At 39.4% G+C, this 24,714-nt stretch overlaps 1 protein-coding gene across 6 annotated transcripts in view; it reads left to right on the forward strand.

Annotated features, from left to right (window-relative positions):
- The window catches only part of ATP2C1 (ATPase secretory pathway Ca2+ transporting 1), a 124,354-nt gene that overhangs the window by 9,817 nt on the left and 89,823 nt on the right, over nt 1–24,714 (forward strand). The window contains exons 1-2 of one of the 6 annotated variants that reach the window (XM_070433388.1): nt 12,756–12,827; nt 13,125–13,306. The exons of 4 other annotated variants lie outside the window; for them this stretch is intronic. In XM_070433388.1, the coding sequence (XP_070289489.1) occupies nt 13,301–13,306 (6 nt within the window). In that variant the 5' untranslated portion in view covers nt 12,756–12,827; nt 13,125–13,300. Of the gene's footprint in view, nt 1–12,747; nt 12,828–13,124; nt 13,307–24,714 lie in introns of those variants that run through there. One more of the 6 variants, XM_070433389.1, reaches the window with a different exon arrangement.

The following is a 24,714-nucleotide window of genomic DNA, read 5'->3' on the forward strand; positions in this document are numbered from 1 at the left end:
TGACTCCTCTTCCTTTGTTCTATGACTAACTGTCCTAAAATATAGGGAGTCCTTATAATTGTATCCTGTACCATTGACCCTATTATAATATTTACCACTAAACTTGACTATGGCCTGTAAGTACATCTCAAAACAAATAAAGCATATTATAGTAGTATTTTGGTCTTATATAATGAGTATAGTTTATAATCAAATTGTTTAAAGTGATTACATATTGTAAAACCCTATTTCACTAGCGTTGACAAACTACCCTTTTTTTTTCTGTCCCCAACATATAATTTCTGTATAATGAACTTAAGTTTTTTGTTGCTTCTGAAATGTTACACAGCTTTTTTTTTTCTTCTTTCGTTTTTTAAGGGATGAAACTATTTCTATTAGGAATACACTGTTTCAAGAGAATGGCATTTTCTACTTATGAAGCTTTATCAGCCCCCCACCCCCCTTACATCTGACTGGTGCTGTGAAAGCCTAATACACCTGCTCAAAGAAGCATTGTTCCAAAGGTCCTGACCTAAAATAAGAAAACAAAGACTGACTTCATAGCTGGGAACACAACTGTAACTCCACTGCCACTGCACTGCCCTCTAACTTTTGTTCTCTCTACCAGGGCTATGCTAATGTAATACACAGTTACTTAAGAGGGGGAGAAATATGATCTCTTTATGCTTTTAATGTTCTTTCCCCGGTCTTTTAAAATACCGGTTTTAGGCCAACAGGTAATCACTCAGAGAAGTTCAAAGCCCTATATGATTTAAGAATGCTGGAGATTTAAAATGCCAATACAGGGTGAGGCAAAAGTGGGTTTAGAGTTGTGAATACGTGAAACAGAGCTTATTCTTGAATTATTATTTATTAATCATTGTATTATTTTCCATATGAACAACTGCAAACCTAATTTTGTCCCATCCTGTGTATGCTCTCATTCTGTTCTTTAGAATTGAGGTCTATTAAAACTATTTTTAGATCAAAATATGTTTGGATCAAAGTTTTATGTTTCTTGTAAATCAGTGCTCAAACTTTAGCATGCATTGGAATCACCCGAAGGCTAAACTTCCAGTATACCTTGGAGATAATTGCAGGTTTGTTTCCAGAGCACTGCAATAAAGCACGTCATAATTCTCTTTTGTTGAGGGAGGGTCTTGCCTTCAATTATTAAAAAACACAAAATCTAGAGAGCACACTGGAGTGAAGTACAGCAAATCGAGAAATGCCTGTACAGATGCAGGCCCAACTCCCAGAGTTGCTCATTTTATAGATCTGAGGTGGGGCCCCAGAATTTGCATTTCTAAAAGGTTCTCTGGTGGTAAGGACCACAGTTTGAGAATCACTGATGTAGATCATTTGATGAAGCATATTTTCAAATTCAAAGCTGACAAATTCAAGCTGATAGGGGTTGCCATTTCCTCTCAACAACTGCATGTATACCACTTACAAGATGGAGAGTGGTTGCTTTAGCCAGGGGGCTAGATAGTGATGATAATTTGCAGCTTCAAAAGCTCTTCTTAATTTTTTTATTTTTTTAGTGAACACATTTTGTTAGATTCCACATATGAGTGAGATTATGTGATACTTGTTTTTCTCTGACTGGCCTTTTTCGCTTAGTATAATACTTTCCTGATCCTTCCATGATGTTATAAAGGGTAAGAGATTCTTCTTTTGTACTGCTGCATAGTATTCTGTGGTGTAAATGTACCAAAGCTTTCTTATTCATTCATTTACTGATGGACACTTGGGCTGTTTCCAGATCTTAGCTATTGTAGATTGCACTGCTATGAATATAGGGGTGCATATATTCTTTCTGATTGGTGTTTCAGGTTTCTTAGGATATGTTCCTAGAAGTGGGAACACTGGGTCTAATGGGAGTTCCATATTTAATTTTTTTAGGAAACTTCATACTGTTTTCCATAATGGCTACACCAGTCTGCATTCCCACCAGCAGTATACTAAGGTTCCCTTTTTTCCACATCCTTGCCAGCACTGGTCATTTGTTGATTTGTTGATGGTAGCCATTTTGACAGGTGTGAGGTGATACCTCATTGTTGTTTTGATTTGCATCTCTCTGATAATTAGTGACTTTGAGCATTTTTTCATGTCTCTTGGCCATCTGTATGTCCTTTTTGGAGAAGTGTCTATTTAGGTTTTTTGCCTGTTTTTTAAATTGGATTGTTTGTCTTTCCTTTGTTAAGTTGTATGAGTTCCTTATATATTTTGGATATTAACCCTTTACCAGATGTATCATTGCCAAATATGTGCTCCCATACAGTGGGCTCCCTTTTCACTTTGTTGATGGTTTCCTTTGCTGTGCAAACGCTTTTTATTTTGATATAGTCCCATTTGTTTATTTTCTCCTTAACTTCCTTTGCCCTAGGGCAGTGGTCGGCAAATTCATTAGTCAACACAGCGAAATGTCAACAGTACAACGATTGAAATTTCTTTTGAGAGCCAAATTTTTTAAACTTAAACTATATAGGTAGGTACATTGTTATTAACTTAATTAGGGTACTCCTAAAGCTTAGGAAGAGCCACACTCAAGGGGCCAAAGAGCCGCATGTGGCTTGCGAGCTGCAGTTTGCCGACCACAGCCCTAGGAGATGTATCTGGGAACATACTGTTACGAGAGAATCTGAGATTTTGCTATGGTTTCTTCTGGGATTTTCATGGTTTCACGACTTACATTTAAATCTTTTATCTATTTTGAGTTGATTGTTGTGTATGGTGTAAATTGGTGGTCTAGTTTTATTTTTTTTGCAAGTATCTGTCCAATTTTCCCAACACCATTTATTGAAGAGACTGCTCTTGCTTCCTTTGTCAAATATTGAGTGTAATAGCTTGGGTCAATTTCTGAGGTCTCTGTTCTGTTCCATTGATCTATATGCCTCCTGTGTCAGTACCAGGCTGTTTTGAGTACAGTGGCTTTGTAGTATAACTTGATATTTGGTGTTATGATCTCTCCAACTTTGTTCTTCTTTCTCCAGATTGCTGCAGCTGTTCAGGGTTTTTTTTGTTTGTTATGTTTTTTTGTTTTTGGGTCCATATAAATTTTTGAAGGATTTGTTCTAGATCTGTGAAATATGCCATTGGTATTTTAATAGGGATTGCACTGAATCTATAGATTGCTTTGGCAGTATGGAGATTTTAATGAACCAATCCATGAACACAGTATATTCTTCCAATTGTTTCTATCTCCTTCTATCTCTTTTTTCAACGTCCAGTAGTTTTCCCAGCATAAGTCTTTAACTCCTTAGTTAAGTTTATTCCTAAGTATCTTAATTTTTTTGTTGTTGTTGTGCTGGTAAATTGAATTTTTGTTTTTAGTTTCTGTTTCTAAGAATTCATTATTGCTGTATAAAAATGCTATCAATTTCTGGCTGTTAGTTTTGTATCCTGCTACATTATTGACTTTGTTCATTAAATCTAGTTTTTTGGTGGAGTCTTTAGGGTTTTCTATGTACAATATCATGTCATTTGTGAATAATGAGAGTTTTACTTCCTCCTTTCCAATTTGGATGCCTTTTATGTTTTCTTTTTGTCTGATCACTGTGGTAGGACTTCCAGTACTACATTGAATAAAAGTGATAAAAACAGACATCCCTGTCTTGTTCCTGTTCTTAGGGGAAATGGTTTTAGTTTTTGTCCATTGAGTATGATGTTGGCTGTAGGTTTGCATATATGGCCTTTCTTATGTTGAGATATGATCCCTTTATTCCTTACTTTGCTGAGCATTTTTCTAAAAAATGGGTGTTGAATTTTGTCAAATGCTTTTTCTGCAGCTATTGATATGATCATGTGGTGTTTATCTTTCAGTTTATGTGATGTGTCATGTTTATTGATTTGGAAATATTGTACCAGCCTTGTATACCTAAAATAAATCCCACTGGCTCATGGTATATGATCTTTTTATTTTTTAAAAAATATTTTATTGATTTTTTACAGAGAGGAAGGGAGAGGAATAGAGAGTTAGAAACATTAATGAGAGTGAAACATGGATCAGCAGCTTCCCGCACACCCCCTACTGGGGATGTGCCTGCAAACAAGGTACATGCCCTTGACCGGAATCGAACCTGGGACCCTTGACTCCGAAGGCCGACGCTCTATCCACTAAGCCAAACCGGTCTGGGCAGATCTTTTTAATATGGTATATTGCTAGATGTGATTTGCTAATTTTTGTTGAGTATTTTAGCATCTATGTTCATCAGGGATATTGGCCTGTAATTCTCTTTGTAGTGTCTTTATCTGGTTTTGGAATTAGGATAATGTTGGCCTCCAAAAAAGAGTTTGGAAGTGTTCCTTCCTCTTGGATTTTTTGGAATAGTTTCAGGAGGAGATGTATTAGTTCTTCTTTGAATGTTTGGTAAAACTCCCCTGTGAAGCTCTCTGGACCAGGGCTTTTGTTTGCCGGAAATTTTTTGCTTGCTGCTTCAATTTCATCAGTTGTTGTTGGGCTATTTAGGTTTTCTGCTTCATCCTGATACAGTTTTGGAAGATTGTATTTTTAATGTCTTCTTTTGTAGCTGTTTACTTATTAAACTGATATGGCAACTGAGAATTTTAATTGTTGATTCAAATTATGAAATATAGAAAAGGTATAAAGGTTGTTATGTCCTCCATATAAAGCCATTTTCAGTTCTTAGTTTTAAAAATAAAAATCTCAGCTTTTTTCCTTGTCCATACTCTGGTTAATATGTAAATGTAATTATAAAGACTCAGAAAAACAACAAAATTTACCACTAATATTGTTTTAGTGGCTTCTAGACTCTCAGAACATGTGTTTAATGCATATTTAGTTTATTTCTCAATAACATGTTAATGAACATGTCTGTTACCTATTGAATAATCTCTTTAAAATGCCCATCTTTGATTATTTACTCATAAGATTACATTCCCTTTTTAGAAATAATTTTCAGTTCTCAGAAGATAAACCCATGGGATTCTAGAACAGCTTTTGCTTGGAATGTGATTTCCCCAGTGATGGTGTCCAAAGGTTAAATAAGAACAAGTGAATAGATGTAGACAATGACCAAGGATGTTTTAAAATCAAGTCCTTATTAATACATTCTTGAATGCCATTAAATGAGCGATGAGGCAGATATCCCAGGCTCAGGAATTAATGGCTACCAAGGTTACAGGGTGGTCCATTGAGTTGAAAGATGCTAGAATTTAATAAAAGAAAATGATAAACTATAAAAGGTAATTTATATTTTTTAATGGGTCACTTTTACATATTTTTAATGGGTCATTGTGGAAGCATTAAAAAAATTAGAGCCAATAGGGATATTTGACTCTGGCATTTGACATTGAATAGTGAATAGTGAGAAATTCTTGTGCAGGAGCTTCACCTGTGTGAGTTTCAGCTTGGTCAGCTATAAAATGCAATTAAGATCTAGTCTGTTTATCTCACATTATGATGATTAAATTTAATTATGTACATGGAAGTGTTATGTCAACTAAAAAGCCCTGAACAAATGTGTAGTTTTGGTGGCTGTTCAGTGAAAATTGATTCTCATTTCCCTAAAAGCGATTTAAATTCTTAAATCAAATGTGCAATGTTGGCATCTTTACTTTTCCAAGGTTAAAATGAGCAATTTAATCATTTAAACCATGTTAGACTACATGTAGACTTTTTTTAATGTCATAGATTTTTAACTGCTCTAACTCAGAAAATAGAAATAAGTTGATGTGCAAGCCTTAAAACTATAAATATTTTCATCAAGCTTATTGAAAAATGACTATGTCATACTTTAGGAAGGTGTAAACTTAATTTTATTTGAGTAATTTCATAGTAGAATCTATCACCAAGTAATCGTTAGTTGAAGAATTAAACAAGAAAAAGCCTGACACCAGATCATACAACTCCATAAGAAAGTAAAAATTCTAAAATCTCACTCATTAGTTTTCAAGAATAAATTGCAGTTACATAATTTAAAAATACTACTAATTGGTAATAAGAAAGACTTGTCAAAGGGGCTACTGAAATCAGCCATTTTTTAAAACTTTATAAGCTAACTAGAGGCCTGGTGCATGAAATTCATGCACTTGAGGGGGTCCCTCAGCCCGGCCTGCGCCGTTCGGGGAGTGGGCCTAAACTGACAGTTGGACATCCTTGGGGCTGCTGCGGAGGTGGAAGAGGCTCTTGCCACCATCGCTGCACTTGCCAGCCATTTGCCTGGCTTCTGGCTGAGCGGCGCACCCCCTTTGGGAGTGCACTGACCACCAGGGGGCAGCTCCTGTGTTGAGTGTCTGCTCCCTGGTGCTCAGTGCGCGTCATAACAACCGGTCATTCTGCCACTTGGTCGATTTGCATATTAGCCTTTTATTATACAGGATAAGGAAATCACTGAAAAAAGGTTCCCTTGTGTTCAGTCTTTTTGACTTACATCTTATTCTGTAACCTCCCATTGACTCTGCCTTTAGCATTTTAAATATTTTAACGTTTTATCATCTTAATATCATATTATATTGGATTTTAATTTTTATAGAAGCCAAAGTATCAACCAACATTTTAATCTATTTATCTAAATTATTATTTTTCTCATTAAGACTATCAATTAGATGCTTTTAGCTGCAAGTAACAGAAAGTATAATTCATTTATTATCTCACATTAATGCGATAGGACAGGCTCCAGGGTTGATTTGTTAGCTTAATTATGTGTTAAAGGGTTTGGCTTCCTCTCATCACTAGTATGTCATCCTTGGTTTTGGCTATTCCCTGAGGAGGGGAGGAGAGGGTAATAAGTGGCTGCAGCACTTCCAAACATTCAGAATTATTGGGAAGTCTTATTAAATCATGGATTGCTGAATGCAACCCTCAGAATCTGATTCAGTAGGTCTGGTGGAATCTACGAATTTGCATTTCTAGTAAGTTCCCAAGTGATACTGATGCTGCTGGTAGTGGGGCCACACGTTGGGAAACACTCACTTGAATGATCCTGGAGGGGAATGGACACTTGAGGAATCATTGGTAATGTTCATTACCCGACGTACTTTGTCATTTGGAATATAACAGAGTTCCTTTTATTCTCCTTATAGGGCCTAATGACCATTTCAAGTTTGTCAGCTTCCTGTTAAACATTCCAGAGTGGGACACTGTTCACTTAGAATACCAATATTTCTAGTAATTGATGTAGCAGTTTCTTAGAAAATAGTTTTGCACTCAACTGTTTGAAATGGGGAATGGTTGGGCTGGTTCAAGCCCCAAATTTGCATTTGAGTTTGTTTCTGGATTATAGAAAGCTTTTTTTTTTTCTTTCCAGAATCCTCCTTTCCTAATCCCCCAAATATATGTTTGGCACATTAAATTACTTTTAATATCTTCTGAAATAGGCTAAGGAATGCCTTTTAAAACCAAGAAAGAAAAAATAAAGTTGCCTGAAGGTATATTGTAAATCTTAATTACTTTTCCACCTGATCTTTATTTGTAGTGATGGAGTTTCTGATCTAAAGGTTTCTGTGCTGTGGATCTCCTTCACTAATTTATTACCATAATGATATTTTTTGTGCTTTTTTCCCCCTCATTTGTTCTCACAATAGGAAGCACAGAAGAGAGAAAATTTCTGCAGGGGGGCCGGAAGGACATGGGACAATTTAGGCAAAGATGCAAACTTTCCAAAAAAATTTGACTTTTAGAAAATGGTGGGGTAGAAAACTTCAGTGAAAAATGTATCACTTTGGAGGTCTGAGGAAATGCAACTATTTCCAATAGTCGTTCAGACACCAATGTGCCGCAGAGTAAAGAAAAATCGAAAACGTTTCCGATGTGAAATTGAAAACACATTTAAATGGAAGGAGGAGGTCTGGACTGTTACTGCAAACACAGCAGGGGGGCAGGAGACATGATATGGAATCTGTTCAATAGTTTCAACTTTTTGTGAAATCCAATCCACCAGCAAGGCTCAAATTTAGTAGAAGATAACTGGTCAGTGGCAATTTAATTTACTTGGCTATTCTAAGGCATGTTGCTTATATATAGTCTTCCGGCTGTCTTGTCCAAGAATTGAGTAGATTCCTTGATCCCTAAGGTAATAACTGATGAATGTGCTGAAAACTACAATGTTTTTGATTTTGTCAGGCATTGATATGCATGCCATTAAAATCCAAAGCACAAGCTTAGCTAAAATTTCCTACATACATAGCAGCAGCCACCTCAACATTATCGTTTAATTCAAATGGTTACCTGGGCTTACAATCTAGGTGTGAAATTTCATCTGATCTGGGCAGTGCTCAATATTTAACACATCTTAAAATGATTAGTGTTTATTCCTGTTCAGTTCAAGCTGTCCTAGTTAAATCCTTTGTAGTTTGGAGATGTGAATTCATTTTAAACCTTTGAAAACTTCTTGGTTTTTCTTGCTTTGCAGGAAAGTAGAAGCTCATGTTTTAGCTTTACCGTAGGAAGCAAATAGCAAAGTCAAAGGTGGGATTATGTTTATTCATTCAACAGCAATTATTTATTTATGATGGCCATTTTCCAGATTACTCATTTATTCAATAGATTTGTATTACATACTAGAGGCCCGGTGCACGAAATTCGTGCACGGGAGGGAGGGGTGTCCCTCAGCCTGGCCTGCACCCTCTCGTGAACTGGGACCCCTTGGGTAGGGTCCCTAGGCCTGGCTGGTGATCAGGGCCTGTCGGGTTTTCCTTCCCTTGGCTGTCGGCAGCTCGCCCTGCTTCTGCCACTGCCACTGCTTACCATCTGTGCAGCGCTGTCCCCCCTGCCCTTTGCCACTGGTCGCCTCCCTCTGCAGGTAACAGGCGTGGGGTGTGATCGCTTGGTTGGCCTGGACCTCCTTCTGTGGGGCGATCACTGGCCGGCCCCACCCACCCGCTGCAGCACCGCCAGCCAGGTAGCCTGGGGTGATTGATTGCAGAGCCCCCTCATTGATCGCCCTGCAGAGGGTGGCCTGGGCCTCCCTCTGTAGGGCGATCATGGGGCGAGGGTGGGGCCCCCCAACCAATCACATTGTACCTGCCTTGGCTGGCCTGGCGCCAGTGCATGTCATAGCATGGTCATCCGGAATGTTGTCTGGACAGTCGTTCTGCAGTTCAGTCGATTTGCATATTATGCTTTTATTATTATAGATTATTACAGACAAGTGTTTTGGGGCCAGAGATAAATGATGCTAGTTTTAAAACTAGACAGAATGATGGCCCTATAGAGGGAGGCCCATGCCACCCTCTACAGGGCGATCATTGGCCGGCCCCGCCCACCTGTTGCAGCACCACCAGCCAGGTAGCCTGGGCCTCCCTCTTTGGGGTGACTGATCATGGAGCCCCCCCATTGATCGCCCCACAGAGGGTAGCCTGGGCCCCCCTCTGTAAGGGATCATGGGACGATGGCGGGGCCCCTTGACCATTTCATTTCATTTTAAAATGTTTTTACTTCTTGTCATAAGACTGTATTTCCCTAAACGTGACCCTTAGCATGTCTTTTATTCTATAAGAAGAAAAATACTTGTTCTGTTGGAGTAGGTTAGCTTAAATAGTAGTGTTGTATCTTTACATGCTTTTAAAATATCAAACTTTAAAAAATGACAACTTCTTTTCCATCAGCTAGGTAAAATTCCTTAACTATTAACCATGATACTTAAAACAATGTTAAAAGATTTTTGAAATAAGACTCTGAGAAATTATTTAAATATAACCTTTTTGAAGTTAATTTTTAAATCCTAAGGGGCCACATATTCCTTTATTTTCCAAGTTTATAAAAAACGCTGGCAGCCTTGGCCGGGTAGCTCAGTTAGTTGGAGTGCTGTCCCAATTCCCCAAGGTTGTAGGTTCAATCTCTGTGTGGAACAACAAATTGATGTTTCTCTCTCTCCCTTCCTCTATCTCTAAAAAAACAAACAAACAAAAACAACAACAACAACAACAACAAAAAAACTAGCTATCAAATTTGATAGAAAAACAAGATGCCTCATATCCTTTGTATAAGGCAGAGCATAAATAAAAGTACAATATCATGTTCGTTCTTCAATCTTCCCTATTTGTAATATTTCCCCCAAGCAGAGATGCCTGACAAACTGCTCCTCTTTTGCTCATATATGACCATTTTTTGCATCAAATATATTTACTTTGGTAGGCTAAATATTCAGAATAAAGTGAGAGCAGACAAGACTTTTAAAGCATTGATTTCTAAAGAGGCAACTTAAAATACATTTCTTTGCCATCAATCTCATTCTAGCTAGCTAACAGTCCATGCTTTTGCTTGCTTCCCTGTATGATACTCTTATACTTTTATAGTGCTTTTAATTTACAACATGACTCACAGGCCATACGAAATTAACTTAAAAATTAGCCTGCTATATTTGGTCAAACATTTAATTAACTCACCCCTAATGCCTTGGCAGGGCCAGGGCCAGACCAAATGATTTCAAGGGCCTTATATGGCCAGCAGGCCGGACAATCCCCACCCCTGGAATAGAGGATCACTCTGCAGAAATATGTTAAGGCTCAAGGATCAGCTATGTGGCTGAACCAGTTACCTTTAAGGTTTTTGCTGCTCCCAGGCCTAGGACTTTGTGAGATGATTGACAGTGGATCAAGAGTGAAGTATGTAGCAGTTTTTCTGGACAAAGGTGGTTTTATCTTTTTTTTTTGGCTTAGCCATAGGAACAATGGCGTTCACAAGTTAGGCAATCAAAAGTAAAATTCCAGTGTAAGCTACTTTAGGTATCAGTCATGGGGTAATACATCTTTGGGAGAGTTAATTATGAATGCAGGGCTAATGCCGGGATATTGTAGTAGACAACCAATAATTCTGAAAGGGTGCCTTAGGTAAAATGTTTGCGCTAACTAAAGCAATCCAATAGCAAATTCTGTAGTGAAATGACCCTCTATTTTGTAAGATCATGCAAATATCAAATAATGTCTATATTACGTACATTTCCTACTTTAGAAGCTTTATGTCTTTAACGCAGTGCTGTAGTGTTAAGGCTCAACAAGTATAGTAACTAATAATCATTAAAAACTGATTACAACATTGAGCAAGTAGCACATTCATTGTACAAAATCGTAGGCTTATAAACAACAGATGAGACAAAAATGTTGCAAGCCAAAGGTGGGGCATAGAGAGTAACTCTTGAGACTAGAAAATCGATTTCATTCTGATGTTTATGGTTTCACTTTGAAACTTAAAGTGACCCTGCTGAATAAAACCTCAATGTTTGCTGAAAGAAAAGTAAATGTAGAAAGCTGTCCAGGATTTTTGACCATAGACGAATACCACTTACTTGGGACAAAACCAAGGAAAAAAGAGCCAACCCCTTTATTTGGACACTGAACATGTGGTCAGAGAGCACATTGGCATATGTTACTGGGCCTGAGATAAGGGCTAAAAAAATATATTTATTTATTTTTGGTAATCCTCACCTGATCCGTTCATTTGTAGAGAGTGGCAAGGAGAGAATAATGGATGTGAGACACATGGATTGGTTGCCTCCTGCAGGCGCCAGGACTGGGGGGTGGGGAGTGGGGGGAGCGGGATGAATCCTGCAACCCAGATTTGTGCCTTTGACCTAGAAATCTAACCTGCGACCCTTCCGTGTGCCGGGCGGCACTCTAACTACTGAGCAACACCGTTTAGGGCCGGGCCAACATTTTTCACAGGTGTTAAGTGTTGACAGAGAAAAAACGCCTCTAGCATAGACGGGAGGGGTTTGGCGGAGGCGCTCCAGCTCAGCAGGTGCAGCCCTGCCCTCTAGTGGCTCTGGGTGCGAGAGGACTTCGTTTCCGTTCCCCTGTCTGGCTCGCCAAGGCTTAACTAGAAATCGCTCATTGGGAGGCCAGGGTAGGTGCTGGGAAAGTGAACGAGGTTCAAGGGGCAAAAGAAATAGCCAGCAGCCGAAGGTAATGCCCTTTCTTCAGCTTCCATCCCTGGACTCCCGGTTTCTAGTTGTTTCCACCTCTTGGGTTCCACACACTCGAAACGAATGAGAAAGGCTGACTCCTTCCTTGAGCCCTTTGAGGCTGACCTCTCTGTCCTCTCATTACTCACGGACCCCCTGGTCGGGACATTATCTTTGGGAAATCGCCCCTCAATGACCAGCTCCCCAAGTTAGAGCAAAGCAAGCCCAACTGGGGGTCTGCAAGTGAGGGTGTGAGGGCCCAGTAAGAGCCCCGGGGACTCCCCGCGCTCGCCCCTTCCGTCCGCGGTCCTCGAGTCGCCTGCGGAGACTGTGACCACCACCCCGACGGGAGGGGCTCCCCGGGTCACCGCCTCTGTCGAGGGCGCTCCAACACGTCGGGGACGGCGACCATGACCGCGCCTGCCCGCCCGCCCCAAACTCAGGGCTGCCTCCTGGGAATGCGTGGCCCCCCAGTAGGTGCGTAGAAACGGGGTGGGGGCACCGTGGTCGAGGGTCCGCGAGGAACCGCCACGGGGGCCGCGCGCACTCCTACCGGACTGACTGCTCCGCACCCAACCAGAACCCTCTCGGCGCGGGCAGCTCTGTCTTCACTTCACTTCCGCCGTCCCCGCCGGCGCGTGCGCGCGCGCCTCTCGCAGCGGAAGTCGTAGCGACAAAGCTCGGTCCGCGGCTGGCCCGGGAGTGCGGGGCTCGCCGGGGCGGCGGGCGGCGGGGAGGGGCGGAGCGCAGGAGGCGGAGGCGGAGGCGGGTGCAGACCAGCGCCGTAGCGCTGAGCGGGCCGGGCCGACAGGGACGGGTCCCTCACCTCCTCTTCCCTTCCCCTCCCCGCCCGCCCTGCCTGCCTCCCTCCCTTCCTCCCGTCGCTCTTGCCTCACGCCGAGAACCGGCTCCCGCCTGGCGCCGCCGATCGGGGAGCCGTTCCTTCCTGCCCGCGGCGCGCTGGCGCCCTGGCGAGCCCCGCGGGTGAGTATCCCGCTGCCCGGAGGACGGGGGTCTGGGGCTTGGGGTGTGCACCGATATTACCCATTTCCAGAAACTTCCAGGTCCCGAGGGAGGGGGCGTCCGGGGATACCTTGTTGGGTGGGGTGTCTTGGGCGCCGCCCTGCCTGCAGCTTGAGTTGGGGGCGTCGCGGGTGCCCGAGGGGTGGGCGAGGGGTCTGGGGCTCCCGAGCTGTCGGAGGGGCGGGGGCGGGGGGCGGGAGGCATGCTCCCTCTCGCCCTGCCTCTCGTTAGCGCCGCTTCTCCCGGTTTCTCTTGCAGATGCTGCTGCTAGGGGTGGTGGGAGCAGCCGTGGGACGCGTGGCCGGGAGCGGGGGTGACAGCCTGGGATCCCGGGGGCTTCTCTGCCTTGTCTTCCTCCTCTCTCTGTTCCCCGTGTGGCTGCGGCTGACACTAAAGACTTGGTAGCCACCAACCAAGTGCAGTTTCAATGGAAAATGAAGGTAAAGGCCCCTGGCCGCCGGGTTACCGCGCGGAGTTGAGGGTGTGGTGGTGTGTTTTTAAGTTGCCTTCCTTTCCCTACCTTTGTTTGTTTTCCCGGTTTTATTTATTTATTTCTCCCTTTTAATTGTGAAGTGTCCACACAATTGCTTCCTTAGGGTAGCTCGCTTTTTTTTTTATGTTGGTAACATAAGGCATTTCGGAAATGCAAGTCCTGGGCAGTGACTGAGCTCGATTCTGCTTTCCTGGTCAGACCTTGAGCTTGGGGTAGCAGGAGGGAAGTTTTCCTTTCAGATAGCATCTCTGTGCAGATCGCTGTTTGAAAGCAATCACTGGAGAGGAAATGGGAATGGGGAGGGGGAAGAAAAGGGACTGCATCTCTGTATTTGCACATCAAGCTTTGGTATGGTATGTGCCTGGGTTCGTTTATAAGAAAGGAAACGTTTTTGTTTTGTTTTGTTTTTAATTAAGTACAGCTTTTCGGGGGGGGGGGGGGAGGGGGAGAAACTCATCGTTTTTCAGTTCACACACACAAAAAAAGTTCTGAATTAATGAAATATTATGCGGTGATTTCCTTTCTTAAAGTCCCACCCTATTTCAGAACATCATTTAGCAGGTTGAAGTGGAACCTGTTTGTCCACTGTACACTTTGGACACACTGGATTATTATTCACCTGATTCCTTTGGCCTCATTTAAATATTTAATGCTTTTCTAACACAGCACTGATTATTTTGTGAAAGCATTGAAAACTCTGAATAAGTGATTTTTTACCCTCCCGAAACCATCACAGTTATGCTTTGTGTGTGTGTGTGTGTGTGTATGTGTGTGTGTGTTCATTCCTGGCTGCGAGATGCTATAAAAGATAATTACAAATTACAGTTTGTCCCTGTGTATCTTTTGGTTTTAAAACACTGTGCAGTCTGGTAAAAGGGGCTGCTGTAGAGCTTGCTGGCTGCTTTCTAATTTGCTTTTTCCCTTGTTGAGAATGTGAGCTTGATTGTTCTAAGTAGGACTAGTAATTATAAAATAGATGTTTCTTATATGCAGTAATCTGTGTTGCTGTCTGAACCCCTGGGATATATGGGAAATATGATGAGAGGCAAGATTACATTGCTTAGTTCTGCTTTGGATGGATAAGTGGTGGAAAACATTTTCTGAAATACCAATGTGTATAACTGTAGAGGAGTAATACTGTCTAATTGGGTCTTTAGACACAGCATTTGAAAGCAGTTATATTTTTGTCTGGTAGTATGGAAAAATCACTTTTCTGAGGCCTTTTCCTCTTTGTCTTTTAGTTTATAGAATTAAAGGCAAGTCCTTGCTGTACAAGAGACAAAGAATGTTAAGTGCATTCATTCATATACCTGTTTCTTGGTTGTTGCATCTTAACATCTGAAACTTGAGCTTCTGCTTTGAGAATGTTACAGATTTAAGAGAGTAGCCTAAAAAAGGTGATTTCTTAAGATGTAACTTTTGTTTCTTGATCTCAGGAAAAGGAGCATGACTAGTAAAGCTCACTCTCATATTGTCTACTGAGGTGGGAGGGAGTGGTTGTGAGAAGGGAGCATGGTATATGCTGTGGCTGACTGGGCCTCTCTGTACTTTATAGCCAAATAGAAATGATTTGGCCTCATAATAAAAGATTATACAATTCTTAAAAAATGGTTTTTTTTTTCCTGCTTTGTAATAATACAAAGGCCATTTTTGTCAGTTTCTCATTACCATAACATTTTTCTTTTATCATTTTAAACATTTTAAAGAACTTCTATACAGTGTAGAAATTTTTAAGAGCTATTGACCATTTTGAAATTATATATATGTATATATATATATAGTGTCTCAAAAATGTATATACACTTTGTACACTTTGAATAATTATTAATCCCAATCGATTAAATCTGAAAAGGAAGAAAAATCAATTGAGCTATTAGCTGTTAAAGTGTGTATATATATTTTTGGACAACCCTATATTATTATCCCTTTTCTTTCTATAGTTAGTATCCTCCTTTGACATGGTGTGTTAGCATCTTAGGGGTGTGAAACAAAAATGTATTTAAATCATGCCTTCACTATTAAAAGTTTTGTGACTTCACCTTTTTGAGTCTGTTTTCTCACATGTAAATTGGGATTGACAGTAGCTTTCATAGTTAAGAGGATTAAATGAGAAACTCTATATAAATTTTCTTGGGACAGAGGAAGGCTAGAGTTAAAGAATATGCGATTTGGAACCAGGCATTCTGATTTGAATGCTAGATCCCCACTTAGCATAATTTGGCCTTATGCAAATTATTAAAGCTTTTTTGTGCTTCAGTTTCTTCATCTATAAAGTAAGGATATTGATAGAACCTGCCTTCTGAGGTGGTTGTAAGCAGGTATAACAGTATTTGGCATATAGCAAGTGCTCAATAAATGCTAACTATAAATAGCGTGGTCCAGTGTTTGCATACTAATATATTACCAGGCATTAATGCGGTTGTTATGACAGCTGAAGGCTAAAAGGAAAACAGTAGTGGTTAAAATGCTCTCCATGAAGTTGTCATTATTAGGCAAAAGTGGAGTTAACTACAGAATTTTCTATTGTGTTGTGGCTTAAAGCCCATAGAGAAAGCTGGAGTGCTACCAAGAAGCCAGGGGCCAGTGTAAGAAGAGACAGGCTTAGATTTGAATCCTGACAAGTTATTTTTTCCTCTCCTAAAAATCTAATGAGTTACTATGCTTCTGAGCTTTCTCAGCTTCTAATGTTTACCCATCTGTAAATGGAATAACGCCCTCTTGGAGGGTTGGTGTGAGGAATAAATAAAGCCTGGTGTGCGAGGTGCCCAAAACGATGGTTGACACACAGTTAGCACGCATTAATGAGCAATTGCTGCTATTCCCCAGAAACAGAATCCTCCAGTAGGTTTGTAGATAAGTCACATCTCTAGTTATTTACTGGGTAGAATTGATAGTGGCTCCCAGGAGCATTAGCATGAAGGTTCTTAGGGGGTGTGCCATGTCTGCAGTGGGTGTTGGAGGGCATGACATCCATGTGGTTCCTTTCAGCAACTATGGTATTTTTCTTTGGCACTTGAGTTTTTATTCTTTTGGATCTCTCTCTTATGGTCCACTTAATCTTTCTCAGCAAAGGTTGACAAATTTTTAGCCTTTACCTCCAGGATGCTTCATGAATACTTCCTGCTAGTCACTAGAAATACTTGAAGTGTTAATTTCCTGGAATTTCAGGGACTGGTCCTGGACATCCATTTGTGGGTTATGATTTTATCCACATGCTTTGGAACTCCCTTTTGCATGTTTATCATAAATCTAAACAGATACCACTTAGGAATCTGAGATAAGTAAAGGCCCCTTTTCTGTGTGTGTGTGTGTGTGTGTGTGTTTAAATTAGTCATATATATGTATAAAGGGATGGCTTATTAGAAAAGATATTTTTTAGCTGGATAATTTTGCAAATAGTTTGTCTTTCCCAAAAATGGATATTTTCTTTGGAATACATTTGGCCTTTCCCATAGAAAACCAGTATAAACTTAATGCACATAAAACTATTTAATCATAGCCATTAGTTTCTTTGACTAATGGATAAACATGTAATGATCTTCAAGATTTCAGGATATGCTTAATTCAAAGGTTTTAGGCAGAGCTAATGGGTCTAGAATAGATTCACCCAGTTTCTTTGGCTAGCATTTGAAAATGATAATATGTTTATTTACACTTTAATTTTTAAAGTAGTTGCTTATTCAATTACAAATTATTATCTATCTAGGAATGTCTCAAGAAAGATTGTGTTAGTAGTTGGAGGAAATATAAGGAAAAACTACCTTAATTTCATTCCTTTAAGTAGGAATCGGAAACTAGGCTATTAAAATATTTTATATTTTTAGGTGTTGAAAAATGTAATTTATTTAATTTGCAGTTTTGTTAGCAAAATACTATTTTTAATCAATATTTCTAGGAAAGAGTCAAAACTAAAAGATTATGTGACAACATTGTATAAACGTAGTAATTTAACAAAGAGGAAGGATGCCGCAGAGATAATTTCTGAGCAATAGCCTTCTGACAGTTGAATCCTAAATACTTGATTTGTCTTAATGTTTTTATCCTCCATTTAACGTCAGCAGATTTCCACTCCGTTAACTGAAGCAGTATCAATCAAAATGGTCTCCTAGGGAACACACCCCTTGGGGCTCAAGGCTGATTTTCTTTTGAGATCTCGGTTAACCATAATCTGTTTGACAAGATTAAATTTTGTTTTAAAACTGAAAAGAACAGCATAGTTTGATGATAAAGTTAGTTGGGATGAATTTTAAATTACACTGTTGTTACATGTGACATCTTTAAAAAAATTTTTTTGACATGTAACATCTTAAAGATCTCTTAAGAATTGGTTCAAAGGGTCTACTCATATTTATTTTGTTAAAAGACGTTCTTTTTATAAAGATTTCAGGCATCAGTTGTGACAACATCGTCTTTACCATTTTCATATGGACAAGTGTTGGTAAAAGGCAGTAAAGTAAAAATTCGTTGGGTGAACCTAGGTTAATGCTATCATTTCATACAGAAAATGATTTCTTGGAAAAAATATGTCAGGCTAAATCGATGAATTTCCTCTTGAATTTATATGGCTGGTATTTATATGCATTTGTTCATATGTCTTCTATCTTCAAGGCTTTACGTGACTATTCACAAAGGCATACATCTTAGAATTACAAGGAAATTATTCAGACTGTGTTGAATTAGATTAGTTTAGGCTAGGCTTATTTGATCCATTTAGAAAAAATTTGAATGAAATGTTACAAGACTTTCTTAGATTATAGACAGTAAAAGCAGGGATCAAAAGCATTACCTTAAGGTGGCTGTAACTGGGCATCTAATGCAAGTTCAGTTTTTAATTTTTGCTTTTTCTTTCTGCTTCAGATATTAGAGAATGTGTGAATTGTAATTATTTTATATAATAGAATTATTTAATAATTTAACATATCAGATATTAGAGAATGTGTGAATTGGAATTGGAGTATGTGAACTGGAATTAGTTCATTATAAGTCCTTGCTTAAATAAAGTCTTTTAGTTTGACTTTTTGATCATTGCATGAAAGTGCTGACCTAAACTTGTGTCTCCCAAGAAGAAGTACAGCAATTTAGCATGACATATTCTTCATTCTTTCTGAAAACTCTGAGATAATGGCACATTCTTGTGGAAATTATTTTAATTTATTATTTACTTAAAATGAATAAACTGGTAAATTTGGAATAGTAATACGGCCCTGAAACTAAATATATTTGCCACTCTGTACTTTCGTTTGATGTTCAGCCCTTTATAGAAAAACTCAGTAATAATAACTGAAGCAGAAATATTTAGTGACCACCTATCATAATTTTCTTGAACATTGTTGTTGTTTTTTAAACTGTGAAGTATAAATTAAAACTTTTGAGTAGGTTGTGAATTTCAGATACTGGATTTAAAGTGATCTTGATTGTGGTGCCTTAAAATAAAAAAGGATAAAGCATTTCCTAAGAACTATTAATACAATATTAGTAAAGTTCTATTTCTTAAGAATGATTAATACAGTATTAGTAAAGTTCTATTCTCTGCCTAAGGGAGAGATCAACTTAAAAACATCCTGGATTTTCTTGCACCTTAAATCAGCCTTTCATTTTCAGTATTAATATGTATGTTAGCTTTTGGTGCTGTATACTCATATATGTCATGAAAATTTGACACATGTGCCTTTGTAACTAGATTTTGTTTGAGTTTCCCTAATGAAATGTTTGCTTTATTTACCTGCATCTCGGTTTATATATTGGGAGGAACAGAAATACTAGTTGGTTCAAGCTTTCTTTGGGAATCTTACCTCATTTCTCTATTGTGTCAGTTCTTCATTCCCTTGGAGCAGCAAAAGTGGTTCATGGCACAAGTGCCAGAAATAGTATACAAGCCACTTTTTAATGGCATGCAAACTAATCTCTGCTATGTCCTTTTCTTAATTCTTGCCAAGGTTATTATTTACTGAAAGTTGACATCTGGCTGTGAAAGTGTCTGAGATCAGATGGAAAATTCCAGTTTCTTTCCACTCCAGAAAAAGAATGTGGTCTTTACTGATCACTTTTTGAGATCTGCTAGCCCCCCATCCTAGAGGTTGGTAGTTCAATTATGATATCTTGATATATACCTTTAATTCATTTTGGGAGCCAAGTGATTACTAGTTCCTTCTGATTTCTTATTAGTAGAAAAATGGAGGAGAATTGTGCTTATACCTATATTAGAATGAAGGAAATGGAAAGTAGGGACAGGTTAGAGAGACATTTTACTCCTAGAAAAAAACAGCAGACCTTGACAGTAACGAAACAGGGAATGAAGGGGACAGTAGAGTCAGAAATGACCACAAACTGTTAAGCAGGCATAAGTGGATGAGTGGAGATGCTGCTGACCTGTTGGAGCAGTTAGCTGATGTCGGGGCTGGCTAAGGGGAGTAGATTGAAGGTCAGACTGTCACGGTGTGCTTGATTTTCTTTTTTAACACGGTTTTTAGTGATTTTTTTTTTTTTTTTTTTTTTTTGGAGAGAGTGAGAGGAAGGGAGAGGGATAGAGAAATGGAAAGACTGATGAGAGAGAAACATTGATCAGCTGCTTCCTGCATGCTCCCTACTGGGGATTGAGCCTGTGACCCTGGCATGTACCCTGACTGGGAACTGAACTGCAGATTTCTTGGTTCATGGATCAACACTCAATCACTGACCCACTCTGGCCGGGCTGGTGTGCCTGTCTCAGTGCTTGTCAGGGCAAAGACCCTCATTTATCCCTAACTCAACTCAATGGTATGTTGTCCATTGAATGAAAATGCTGGCTTCTTCACTTTAACTCAGTGGATCTCAACTGGGGGTGGTTTTGACAATGTCTAGAGATGTTTTGGTTTGGCACAACTGGAGCAGATGTTATTGGCATCCGGTGGATAGAAGCCAGGGATGTTGGTAAACATCTTATACAAGACAGCTCCTCCAGCCCCCACCTACCACTCCTCTCCAAACAAAGAATTATCTGACCCCAAATGTCAATATTGTGGAGATTGAGAAATATTGTTCTAATCAAAGGCAAGGAAGTTAACTTCTCTAAGCCTTGTTTTCCTCACATGTAAAGGGATGATGATGACTCTGCCTCAGTCTTGTTAGGATTAAATTGAGCAAGATGAAAGAGTTGGCATGAAAGAACTCAAGAAATGCTAATTCCCCTTCCCTGGTTGATGAGTAGGTTTGGGAAAATTATTTATGCCATTGGACTCTTAACACATTGAGGACCAGTAGTTTTATTGCTAGCTTTACCCAGTGGCCAGATAAGATTCTATTGAACCAGTACAAAAAAACGTTTTACATAAATGTTAAAGGCACACTTTAAAATTAAATACCCATTGCATTTTGAAGTTATTTACTACATGTTCTTACAAGCTAATATCTTTTAAAAGAATTCTCGTGATTGGCCACAAGCCTTAGAACAGAAAACACGAGAATTCTCGTGATCTGTCTACAGTGTCTTAACTTCTAATTATAAAGCTTTACATATTTTTCTGAGACATGGGTTGCCCATGAAACCTGTAATAACTATTAAAATATTAATGCTTGCCTCATGGTTTCATTAAACTGTGATTTTGACTGTACTTTGTTTTTGAGTATTTCATGATTTGTAACCAGCAGTAGGGCAAAAATGTTGAAATCTGGATTAAAAGTTTTATCTACTAATCAATGAGTATAAACTAAAAATTTTACTTGCTCTCAGAACTTTTAGAAAGCAATTTCATTGTTCTTTGAAATTAAGACCTGAAGTGTTCTGAGTTATTTCTTTTCAAATATGCCAGACCTGTGTATGTAATGCCCTTTCCTTTTTATTCAATTACAAAATTTCAAGTAGATTCCCCCCTGAAGTCAGCACTCTTCATCAGATTTATATATTAGGGTCTTCATGAGGTGACATTCTTTTGCATGTCTAGTACTTACTTTTTTATTAGCTTTTGAAAAGTGTGGACATTACCACCAGCTCTTTCACTCGTGTTAAGGACAGGACACATGTATTTTCAATTCTAATACAAGGGACCATTCCCTTGGAAATACATTATAGTCATAGCCTCACTGTGTTTAATGTCTACTTTCATGTACATAGTCGTGTGGCATTCTTATTTTTAAGGAGTCCTTTTCTGCTATCACTTTCCTTTTAGGAGAAAAAGAATAGCTTGGTCTCCCTATACTTTATCCCACCTACAACATGCAATTAATAGGTAAAGGTGCCTGAGTGTAGTGAGTGATTTATTGGACCCTTACTAATTTTTTTTTTTATTAATAGTGGGTGGAATTTAGAAGTAACATTCTTCCTGTTTTTCATATTAAACTAAGATTATTTAAACACAGTATTGAAATAGTTGGTTAGAAAAATTAAATAACTTTTGAGGAAAACCACTTAAAATGGGAAATAATGTATAAGTGATAATAGAGTACATTTTGTGACAGCAAAGAACTTCTCATTCAACTTAAATCTTTAGGATTCAAAATTGGCTTCTGATGTTATTAAATAGTATCTGACCACAAATTACTTTTAAGGGCTTATGTGGCTCCTTGTTGTACCTGGAACTATTTAGGTCAGTTAAGTTCAGGGTGCGAAGGATGGCACAGTCATGCCTTTGATTTCATAAGGGTTTGGTGTGACATAGCCCGTAAAATTAAGCCCACCAATTAACTGCTGTATGAAGTGAATGCAATTGGCATATGGAGGAAGTAGGAGAAGGAATAAAGAAAGCTACCATTTGTTTCTATAGTTGAATTACTGGCTAGTCTATAATTTCAAGGAAAGTAATATAATTAACAAAGTCTTAAAAACATCTTTTTTACTCTAATATTGCTAGTAAAATAATTGTTTGCTAGCTGAAGGCTTTAAAAAATAGTAGTTGCATGTTTAATGTATGGTAACAACAAATGGTCAGATTCTAAAAATATGTAGATCATATTGTTACCCCTCCCTCCATCTTGTATCAAGTTTCTGTCAGGACTTGGAATAACTTATACAAGTTGATCTATCAGTAAATGGAATATTATGCCCACCTTTTAACTTGAGAAAGAAAAATGCCAAATTCTTCCCAGGTGTAATTGTTTAATAGTAAAGTGTTTAACTGTTTTTTCATTGTTTTACTTCCTTTGAATTACAGAAGAAATACTTGCTTTACTTTCAGAATTTTCTCTAAAATCTTTTAAATTTTTTAATTGAAACAATTTTAAATTTACACCAAGGTGCAAAAGTAGTATAAAGAGTTCCCATATACCAGTGGTTCTCAACCTTCTGGCCCTTTAAATACAGTTCCTCATGTTGTGACCCAACCATAAAATCATTTTCGTTGCTACTTCATAACTGTAATGTTGCTACTGTTATGAATCGTAATGTAAATATCTGACATGCAGGATGGTCTTAGGCGACCCCTGTGAAAGGGTCATTCGACCACCAGAGGGGTCGTGACCCACAGGTTGAGAACCGCTGCCATATACCCTTTTCCCAGTTTCCCCTAATGTTAACATCTTATGTAACCATCCTATAATGATCAGAACCAAGAAATTCACATTTATAAACTATCCTTTTTCTGGTCCCAGATCCAGTTTGGTATTCCACCTTGCATTTAGTAATATGTTCCCCAGTATTTTTTTTTTTTTAATCTTTTCGGATCTTGAAACTTGAAGAGTACGGTCAGTTATTTTTTTAGAATGTCCCTCAGTTGGATTTGCCTGATAATTATTTACTCATGATTAGTACATCTTATGACTGGTTATGTTAACTGTAATCACTGGTTAAGGTGGTATCTGCCAGGTTTCTCCACTTTAAAGTTACTGTTTTTTCCTTTGTAATTACCAATAGAAGTAATTTTTCTTTTGTAATGTAATAATTCCTTTGTAATTAATACCTTCCTCTTGTGGGGTGGTACTTTGAAATTGCAAACATCTTGTGTCTCATCACAGCCAGTTTTTGCATCTATTAATAGTTCTTGCTGGCAGCAACTACTTATGTGACTTAATGATGATTTTGTTTCCCACATTCCTTCTATATTTATTAATTGGAATTCTGCCCTTTTTACTCCATTCATTGATTGTCCAACTTATTTACATGTATTTTACTGTATGGGTTAAAATCTAATACTTTTTGCACAAATTTTTCCAGCTTTTATTGAGAGCACTTTCAAATTTGTTCTTGTGTCCCTTCTGCAAAGTTCCTATCATTTTGTGAACACTAATTTATTTTCTGGTACCACAAGGTGTTAAAAGTGCATCTCATATTTTTCCTGTTTGTACCAGGCACAGAATCAACACTTTTTCCAAAAGAGGCTGGTTCATTTTGTTAGAGAACTAGAGGCCCAGCGCGCGAAATTGCACGGCCCTGCCCACCCGCCCACTGCCCTGCACTCACAGACCCGCTTACCTGCGCATGCCCCACCCACCTGCCCACCGCCCCCACTGTGCTCGCAGCCCCGCCCCACCCGCCTGCTGTGCTCCCTGCCCCGCCACCTCACTGCACCCCACCCGCCACTCCACCCACCCGCCCACTGACTGCCAGCCTTGCTGTGATTGGAGCCTGAGAGCCGTGGGGGTAGGCCCGGGAGGTGCTCCATGCACCTCATGGTGACCGGTCTTTTGGTTGTTTCGGTTGTGACGCCTCTTGGACTTTTATTATTATGATGGTATCTAGAAACCAAAGTCTGTGTATTAGGCATGCTCAGTATTATTGGGATGTCATTGTTTCTAGGTCCTCTCAGTAGATAGAGCTAGCAAATATTTGTATAGTAATAAAAATGTTGCTGGAGGAAATAGGACTCTTCCATAGTATAGCAGGAAGTGCATTTCAGGGATATATGCATAGGAGGATTTGAGGTATAGTGGCAAGATTTATTGGAGCGAAAACAAAGGAAGGGTTCAGGTGGTCTCATTCACAACCTGGTGGCTCAGCTCCATCTCGCGTGGAAGAAGTTCAGCCTCTGGGCCTGCACTTGTCCCCATCAAGCCCAGGAGGAGGGCCAGGACCCCAAGTTGCCATGCCATTAGCCCAGCAGCTGAGGCTCCAGTAGTCTAGTAGTCTCTGTTTCCATCTGGTCCATGGACAATGATTGATGCTGCACTTTGGCCTGGGCAGCTGCTAAAGGGAAAGAGCACAACTGTCTCTGTCCTTTTTTAAGCTTTAATTATATTTCCTTGGTTTTGGGAAAGAGTAAGCTTTCTTTCAAACTACCCAGTCTCTCTCCTGGATGTTCACAGGGCTATGCTAGTGTCTCCCCCTATCCAATCATTCTCTAGGATCTTCCGGAGTTTTGTGTCCTTATTCTCTCTGGTCTTTTTACCAGATTTCCCCAGGCTAGACTCCTTTTTGTGGTTGCCATTTTGGCCTCTACTGCACATGCC

The sequence above is a fragment of the Myotis yumanensis genome, unplaced genomic scaffold, assembly GCF_028538775.1.
Source record: "Myotis yumanensis isolate MYYU_CA2020_CCGP unplaced genomic scaffold, mMyoYum1.0.hap1 SCAF_14, whole genome shotgun sequence".
NCBI classification, from domain to species: Eukaryota; Metazoa; Chordata; class Mammalia; order Chiroptera; family Vespertilionidae; genus Myotis; species Myotis yumanensis.